Below are 9,458 nucleotides of genomic sequence, written 5' to 3'. Positions count from 1 at the left end.
TTCATTATTTTTGTAAGTGCATATATTTTATTTTTTATAATTTTATTTGTAAAGGTTTTTATCTAAAGATACAATACAAGTAAACATAAAAGGAATATGAAACATAACATGAATAATATAGTAAAATATAGATGTTATGAAGGAGTATACAGAATCAGGTGAATGTTCAGTATGACAGAATAACTGTTACTCAAATAGAGGAGGCATAAAAAAAGAAAACAATGGAAAAATAGCATAATTTGGGCAAACAGGTAAATGGATACTATCACATTCAAATGTGTAAATTTAAAGTATGGGTATTAGGGGAGGGGGGGGGGGGAGAACATTGAAAAAAAATAGGAGGAAAAAGGAGATAGAAAGTGGGTCCAATCATGATGGAGGAAAATAGGCAAATATAATAAAGTTATCTCAACTTTTATCTTGTCCAAAAATAATTTGTGAATGGCCGTAGTGAATATATAGTTTACGATGATGCCAAGTAGTCCACTGGGACCAGCAAGCATCTAATTTGTCTAAAGAAATAGCTCTGGTTTCTTCCGTTCTGGACACTTCGTTTACCCTATTCCTTCAATCAGCAATGTGGGGGATGGTAGTGGATTCCCAGTAGATAGGGATCAGTGTTTTTGCGACATTGATAAGGTGTATGGCAAGATAATTCTTGTATATGCTGATGGCTGAGGTAGTACCATGAAGGAGATAGCGTCTAGGTTCAAGAGCATGAGAAAAAGCAGGTATTTTACATATCCAATAATGTATTGCAACGCCAACAGACTGCCGGGGAGGATGGGAAGATTGTGTGTAGTCTCGAAGGCGTTAAATACCACCTTGTTAGAAGTTTGTAGGCCGATTCTTGTATTCTGGAGCTAATAGAACATTGATGTTTGAGAGTACCGATGCGTTCCCACTGAATGTCGAAGAAAGTATAGTTTAAATCCTTTTTCCCCAAGCAGAGCGGAAATGGGAAAAGGAAGAATCAGCAAAGAATGAAAGTATCAAGTAGAGAAGGGAGATAGTAGAGAAGGGAGATAGTAGTGTATAGTTGTTCAAAAGGGGTGTAGGCTGTGGTAAAAGAATGTCTACATATATTTTATTTTTTAATAAAGTATCTGGTGGTTTTACGCAGGATCAGGGTCCCCGGCCATTCTTGCCTTTTCATCTGCTATTTGGGTCATTGTCTCTCCACAAATCCACTGTGTTCCCCAGCAGCAGGCAGAATATCTGCATATCCGCCTGCATCGTCTCCAGTGATTAGTGGTTTACCATTCCGGTTTAGTGAGAAACATTTTGACACAGTGCCATCTCCTTAATACTTTTGTGAGTGTAATACATTTCACTTTCATTCATATCAGCATCTAAGGATAATAATGCGCTAGGTGTTGCGCTGTGTTTTTGTCCTTCTTCTTGGGATATACAGTTCTTTTATCACACAGTCACACAAATCTGAATTTATCACAAAATGGCTTTACTGCCCTAAACAAAATAACCAAATTGACATTATCTAATCCCGAACATTTTCCACTGCAGGTTTGAATATAGTTTGTCTTTCTGAGGCATCTCAAAGATTTTGTATTCAAGTTACTCGTACTGATATTTTGAAAATGATGACTGGTCTTAATAGCCTACTTTGGTTGAGTTTTTAGGGACAGATTAAAGTGAACCTGTGGCCAGACTATGGAAATACAAGTATTTGTATATTCTTAACAAGCAGTAAATGAGCTAAAAAAGAAACCATCACCGACTTTTGTAGCTACAGGCACCTAGAGCAATTCATTCTTAAAGGAGAACTATGAGGCGAGTGCTTTTCACTCACCTCATAGTTCTAACTGACCTGTGACAATGAGACTGTCACAGGTCGGCTCAGTAGATTGGGAGGTGAGCGAACACATACCGGCATTCGCTCACCTCTCGATCCTGTCACGGCTCTCTGCCGTGACAGGGGAGGGGCTGGATTCCCCCCTCCCCGCTCCGATCCGCCAGCGCTGACTGGCAGAAGGGACGGGGGAGGGGGCGGGTGCAGCTGGGCTCTGCCTCTAGATAGGCAGAGCCAGCTGTCAGTCACGCAGCTGGGCGGATCCCGGCACAATTGTCGGGATCCGCTTCAGCTGCGGCGTGACGGGAGGACGCTAGTTTGTGTCCTCCCGTTACCCTAAGGAGGACTATGGGGAAAAGCCTTAACCCCATAGTTCTCCTTTAAAGCTCAAAGCAAAATCATAGAGGTTCTCCAAGTCCTTTTCAGAAGCTCATTTCTCCTTGATCCCCCTCCCAACAGTAAACCAGCACTTCAGTTTCCCCTCCAAGTAGTGACTGGGCAGCTAAGCTCCCCGTTTCTCCTCCAAGTAGTGACTCTGCAGCTCGGCACACCCACACATCTCAGCCGTGACTCAGCCACCTGACATTTTCTAATGTAAACACAGAGCATGAGCTATGGGAGGGGAATCAGGATGAGCTGAGCTGCTGAAAGAACTACTTCTTCTGTGAACTTTAAAAGGAGAACTATGAGGTGAGTGAAAATCACTCGTCATAGTTCGAGACAACGTGTGACAATGAAACTGTCGCACGTCGGCTCAATAGATCGGGAAGTGAGCGAACACATACCATCGCTCGCTCACTTCTCGATCATCTCCCTGCAGAGAGCGGTGACTGTCAGTCACGGCTCCCTGCATGGATCCCCCCCCCGATCCTCCCGCGCTGACTGCAGGAATGGATGGGGGAGGGGCGGTACAGCTGGCTCTGTCTCTAGATAGGCAGAGCTCACTGTCACTCACGCAGCTGGGTGGATCTCGACAGCAATGTCGGGATCCGTCCCAGCTGTGGCGGACTCAGTACACCGCGAGCTGTAGCTGTGGGTCACGGGAGGATGCTAGCTTATGTCCTCCCGTGACCCTTAAGAGAACTATGGGGAAAAACACTTACCCCATAGTTCTCTTTTAAGGCTAAATTACTTAACAGTGCCTGCAGATAAAAGAGGTCAGCAAGGTCTTGTTTTAAACATCATTTACTACTCATTATGAATATGTATAATACCTGGATTGTCCATAACCTGGTGACAGATTCACTTTAAGTGTTAAGGGCTTTTTGTAGGCTACACTATGCAGACTAGCTCTGGGTACCAGAAACCTTACCCCCAAAAAAACTACTAGCAGCAAACTGCTCTAAAAACAAATGTATTGGTTCTACAGAAAAAAAAAAAACAGACACATGCATTCAGCACAAGAGCAGCCCGGATAGCATCCCAACTTCCTGAATCCTTTTGCTTTTATCCCATCTCTCCCATTCATTACCTCTGTCCTTTCATAATTCTATAGAAGCACATAAAATAAGATCTGTATTGTGATACCACGCAGGTTCAAACTTGCACTAGAAAATAAAAGTTGGTGGAAGAAACTGAAACTTGAATTGTTAATATACAGAAATGCAGAACATTTTTTGTTTCAGGCTTTGATAAGTCCGTTTTCTAGCAGGAAGATATATTAGGCATTGAGTACAAGTTCAGAAAGAGGGAGAGTCATAAAAGAGAGTATTTGTGTTAAAGTATTTGCTGACCGGTAGTTAATATTTCTTCTGGAGCTTATATCCCAACTCTGGATGGCTTTCCACATGCGTTCCTCCACCTCCTGTCGCGATGGCTCCAAAATGAACCAGACTTGTGGACCATCAAACATGATGTGTGACAACACCCCACAGGCATTATATGACACTTCAATTCCATCTGCTTTGCTGTCCAGAAGGTTGCTGGTAAACACAAGGGCACAAGTGTTTAATGTTTAACCTACTACGGTTGTTTTAGAGGAATTAGAGACAAGAACAGTACAGAGATGCCTAAAGTAACCAGTTTCCAGCTCTGCTTTCCTGCTTAGGGGTGAAAGATGTACTTTGACCCCTCATAATAGGCATAGTAGGTTTCCAGCTCTGCTTTCCTGCTTAGGGGTGAATGGCCACAAGGGAGGTCTATTCATACATGCATTGCTTACAGCTCCCTTGTGTGCCTTGGGAATGTGAGTGACGCGTTCCCTGTAGAGGTGCCTGGACCGGCGTGATGTCACATTCTAGTTCATGATACCTCTACAGGGCACCCAAGGGAGCTGTGCAAACAATGCATATATGGATGGAGCTCCATCACAGCACAGCGGTGCACACTGGACCCCAGGCTGAGGATCCACTCCAGTTCTTGTAAGGTAGGAGAAATGGGTGGATCTTAAAAAAAAAGAAAACTTTTTTTGGGAGTGTATATGTGTTTGTGAGATTGTCTGTGAGTGTGCAAAATTGTGTCTGTGGTTGTGTGTTGTGAGCCCATTCACACTAGTACAGTGCGAATAATGCACTGTACAATGCAATCGCATCTACCGTGCATTCTGGTGTGGCAGGTGTGTTGTATTGCCATTCATTTGAATGGCGCCCCAAACTCACCTCCCACCCACAGTCCGATCGCCCATACCGGAATGCGCACTACTGTGACTTGGTTATCTCGAAGCCTGATGAAGGGGACCCTGCGAGGCCCCGAAAGCGCTTGCCAATGAGATACAGCTATTGGCAATAAGATATTTTGCTTTTTCAACTTATGGTGTGCTGGTGAGATTTTTCTATTGCTACTGTGACTTGGGTCACGACTTAACGACCAATTTCAAAAGTGGGTCCTGAGGTTATCCAGGACCACTGGTTTAAAGGATATGTAAATCCAGCAATTAATTTTTTCTAATTTTGTCCCTTTTGGTTAGTTAAATATACCATGTGTATGTTATATCTGTTTGATAATTGCAAACAAATACTGTTGATCTTGCCAAAAATCTGAAGTGCTGATAGCTTCCTGTCCTCTCTGTCTGTGCTGATTGTTATCAATTACATCGCTCTCAGATATCTCTGAGCATTACAGAACCCCTTGCCTCTATGTTATGGAGAACACTAAGAGGACAGAGTCCCGTCATCCTTTCCTGTTGTTCTGATACAGTAGAATGAGTGAGTGTTGTCATCCTAGGACAGAAGTTTGTTGCTGGCAGAACCACTGGGTGAAAACAAAGGAAAAAAGCCTGAAAAAATTTAACTAATACTGCCAACACATCTAAGGACAAGTTAAAACATAGCTAAACCCAAAAACATAAATGTAATATATTGCTGATGCTATGTATGATAATTTCCTGTGCTCTGTTCCTGAGCTGATTTTTATCAATTACATAGTTCTCAGATATCTCTGAGGTTTACAGAACCCATCCCCTCTATGTTATGGAGTACACTAAGAGGACAGAGTCCTGTAGTCCTTTCCTGATGTTCTGATACAGTAGGATGAGTGGACACTAAGAGGACAGAGTCCTGTAGTCCTTTCCTGTTGTTCTGATACAGTAGGATGAGTGAGTGTTGTCATCCTAGGACAGAAGGTTGTTGGTGGCAGAACCACTATGAGAAAACAAAGGAAAAAAGCCTGAAAAAACGAATACTGTCAACACATCTAAGGGCTGGTAAGGTGCAATACATTTATGTTTTTGGGTTTAGCTATATTTAAATTTGCCATTATCCACCAAAAACTAAAATATATTATTTTTGGATAGATTGACTATTTAACAGAACATATTCTATGTTTTTGAAAGTAAAAAAGGGACTGAAAAATTAGGGAACCTTGGTCATTTTAGAACATCAATGTTCTTTAACTGTCCGCATACATTTCTAGCTAACACTATAATACGGTAGGCATCACTATGCACACATTCTGACATACAGCCTGAGCCGGCCAGCTGCATCAATGTTATTTCACCTGCACACTGCAACCAAGAACACCATTTCAAGCCTTCACCTTCGTAACATCTCCAAAACACACCCCTTCCTCACCAATGAAACCGCAAAATTACTCATCCATTCCCTTGTTATATCTCGTCTGGACTATTGCAACTCCCTTCTCATTGGCCGACCGCTACACAGGCGATACCCCCCTTCAGTCTATCATGAATGCAGCTGCTAGATTAATTCACCTAACCAACCGCTCAGTATCTACAACACCGTTCTGTCAATCCCTACACTGGCTTCCATCCCCCGCCCCCCCTCTGTCAATCCCTACACTGGCTTCCAATAGCCCAAAAGATAAAATTCAAAATATTAACCACTTACAAAGCCATCCACAACTCTGCCCCTGGCTAAATGTCAAACCTGGTCTTAAAGTTTCACCCTAATTGTCCCCTCCGTTCTTCAAAAGACCTCCTGCTTTCCAGCTCCCTTGTCAACTCCTCCCATCCTATGGAACTCTCTACCCCAACCTGTCCGTCTATCTCCCACTCTGGCTGCATTTAGGCAATCCCTTAAGACTAATTTCTTCAGAGAAGCCTATCCCACCTCACCCTAGCCACTATCGCTTTCTCAAACAATTCGTCCCCACACAGCTACCTCCTCATGTATCACTTGGCCCTCCCTTTTAGATTATAAGCCCTCAGGGGCAGGGCCCTCCTTACCATCTTGTCTTGAATTGTATTGTGATTGTAATGTCTTCCTTATATTGTAAAGCACTTCGCAAACTGTTGGCGCTATATAAATCCTGTATAATAATAATCATGCATGCTTAAAAGCTTGTTACAGATGGACAATAGGTAATCTATTTATAAACAATTCACAGAGCTATTTCACCCTGTGAATGTTCATTCTGTGCGAATATAGAGACAAAAACAAACGTTCTCATTAGATTTCCTTTTCAGGTCGAAAGCAACATTCAGAAAATACTGCATGAAGATTTCCCCCCAATTATACAAGGCCTTTACAATCACCTGAAAACAGTAATAAACTGTGATGTCATCAGCTGTGGCCGCAATTCACGCACCTCCGCCACATTTCCCAGAAGCCCCAGCATGTTGCGGTGAAGTTCCTGCTTCTCTGGAAATTCCTATAAAATCAAGGACATTTGTACATTTCATGGCTAGTAGTCTAAAAATACAGAAACATGCAGTATTTTATCACAATAAACTAAATTAACCAGAGTGCAAACATGAAGTAATACAATAGTGCATGAATGTAAACCCCAAAAATAAAAACAAATAGTGGTAAAGGACAAAAACTCAAGCAAGCAAGCAGTGCAGTTCATTCAAAAGTGGATTGGGTTTACATTTATGTATTCCAGCATGATTGCATTAAATTTAGTGCTGTGTATTTTTTACCATCATTAGTCTAAAAATACATCATGCAGCCAGGGAGAATCCAATAGACAGACTTACCCTCAAGCAGTCTAGGAACAGCTTCATGCCACTGTAGTTGAGGAACATCTCGCAGTTATCTGGAGTCTCATCCGTAATGTTCCACAGCGCACTCCAGGAAAATTCCATCACTTGGTCACACTGTTGGGCAAGGCGAGAGTAGATGATGTAAAAATGTACGTTTTTACATGATAAATATACCAGCAAGACTGGAAGTGTATTTGCGTTGTTCTACCTTTCCAGTGCAACCTACCTACCTACCTAGAGAACCCTGTCCCCATTCCATTAAGGGTAACTGTTGGAACCGATAAAATTGACATCTATGATACAGCTTTGATGCAAAGGTGTTCCTTAATATCCTGAACTGAATCAGCATGTGGTTGTGTGATACGCAAATGAGGACCATTAAAGGGGTCATCAGGGACGCTGATGGATGAAGATTTGCTGGACTGTCTTATCCCCTGGGACGAGCCCGACCCCTGCTGGGATTTACTGCCCACACCTGTGTCAGCAATGCGCCAGCATACATGCTGGTATGGGGGCAGGAACATATGATGGAACCTTCTTCCTGTGTGATCATCTGCACAAACCTAGCTCACAAGCAGGAACGATGGTGACCTTTGTGACCTCCAGGACAAGACTGGTCTCTACATTCAAGAATGTGATTCGCTGAGACCTGCTGTTCTGACCACAGAGAAAAACCCATGGCATGTGTGAATGAAAGAGAGAGAATGTGGTTGATAGCTGAAGGATCCTAACCTCCAATCCTATCCCTACTGACCCCCTCCAAATCCCCTCTCCATTTCCCTTAATTGTAATTAGAATGTATGTATATCCCTATTTGTAAATAAACCCAAAACTTGTTTAAGATTCAGTTGTCCATCAGTAATTTAAGGCACCACAAAGCAGGGCACATTCTACATTTGGCACCCCAGATGACATACAGTATCCAAAAATCACTGAGGTTGTATTTAAAATCAGAGAAAAAGACAAAAGACTTAAGCTGGCCAATAAGAACCTCACCCCATCAAGCTAATCCTATTCTAAAACCACTAACGTTGTACTAAAATCAGAGAAAAGAAATCAGATGGCCAAGAGAAACCCTGTCTCAATTCCATCTTTTAAAAGGAGAACTATGAGGCGAGTGAAAATCACTCATAGTTCTAGTTCTAGCCAACGTTCTCATAGTTCTAGCCGACGTGTGACAATGAAACTGTCACACGTCGGTTCAATAGATCGGGAAGTGAGCGAACACATACCGTCGCTCACTCACTTCTCGATCCTGTCCCTGCAGAGAGCCATGACTGTCACTCATGGCTCCCTGCAGGGATTTCCCCCCCCCCTCCCGTCTGATCCTCCAGCGCTGACTGGCGGAACGGAACGTCGTCTCCGTATACAGCGAGCTGTAGCCTGCGGTATACTGAGCTTTGGGTGACGGGAGGACGCTAATTTATGTCCTCTCGTTACCCTTCGGAGAACTATGGGGAAAAGCCCTGACCCCATAGTTCTCCTTTAATGCTATTCCAAACCTACTGAGGCTGTACTAAGCTTGCTAATAGGTACCCTACCCCCATTCAAAACCATTAAAGGTGTACTAAAATCAGATAGAAAAAAAACTCAGCTGGCCAATGGGAACTTCACCACAATGCTGAAACCCCGAACCAATGACGCACTACTAAAAGAGAAAAAAAAAAGATCCATACTCCTGGCCCAAAGCCAAGGTACCCTTTACTAAAAGTGGCCATAGAGCATTATGGAACAAGACAAGCAATGAACAATAGTTACAAATGTACTGACTTTACCACTCTGCTTTTCCAGTACAAGTGAGCTACAAAGATTTGTAATTATGACCGTCACCAACTTTATGTTTGTTTTTTAATTTCTGCACCAAAAGGAGAAAAAAAAAAATCAACAATCATTTAATGCATAAAGTTAATACTCACCGTTTTGTCTTGCAGCTTCTTCTGTATCAACTTCAGCATCGTCTGTAAAGACAAAAACATGAACTTGTCAGACACAAGAAATAAGCTTCCCATAAAGCATACGTTGTTCTATAGAGTATCACATTTACTGTGCATCCTTTATTTATTCAGTAATATTTATAGGTTTCCCATGATCACTCACCACTTTCTTGTGCCATTCTGATCCCACTAACTTCTCCCCTATAGGTATGCAGAACAAAAGAATGCCTCGGTCCTCCTAATCTGATTGTGACTGGTAGTTTTATGGCCGCACTACGATGTGCTTTATAAATGTGCTCTGCGCTTTTGTTTTTTTTCTTTTCCAAGACACTTA

General features: G+C 42.5%; 1 protein-coding gene across 2 annotated transcripts in view; it reads right to left on the bottom strand.

The window, feature by feature from the left end:
* The window catches only part of ZER1 (zyg-11 related cell cycle regulator), a 44,420-nt gene that overhangs the window by 8,057 nt on the left and 26,905 nt on the right, over positions 1-9,458 (bottom strand). Inside the window, exons 9-12 of one of the 2 annotated variants that reach the window (XM_018565346.1) lie at positions 9,107-9,148; positions 7,185-7,304; positions 6,741-6,856; positions 3,544-3,732 (exon numbers count right to left, since the gene is read on the bottom strand). In XM_018565346.1, coding sequence (XP_018420848.1) covers positions 3,544-3,732; positions 6,741-6,856; positions 7,185-7,304; positions 9,107-9,148 — 467 coding nt within the window. The remainder of the gene's footprint in view (positions 1-3,543; positions 3,733-6,740; positions 6,857-7,184; positions 7,305-9,106; positions 9,149-9,458) is intronic. The other variant, XM_018565345.1, reaches the window with a different exon arrangement.

The sequence above is a fragment of the Nanorana parkeri genome, unplaced genomic scaffold (genome assembly GCF_000935625.1).
Source record: "Nanorana parkeri isolate BGI_ZX_2015 unplaced genomic scaffold, ASM93562v1 scaffold834, whole genome shotgun sequence".
Taxonomy (NCBI): Eukaryota; Metazoa; Chordata; class Amphibia; order Anura; family Dicroglossidae; genus Nanorana; species Nanorana parkeri.
The sequence above is the reverse complement of the archived record's forward strand: the minus strand, read 5'-3'. Positions and strand labels throughout refer to the sequence as shown.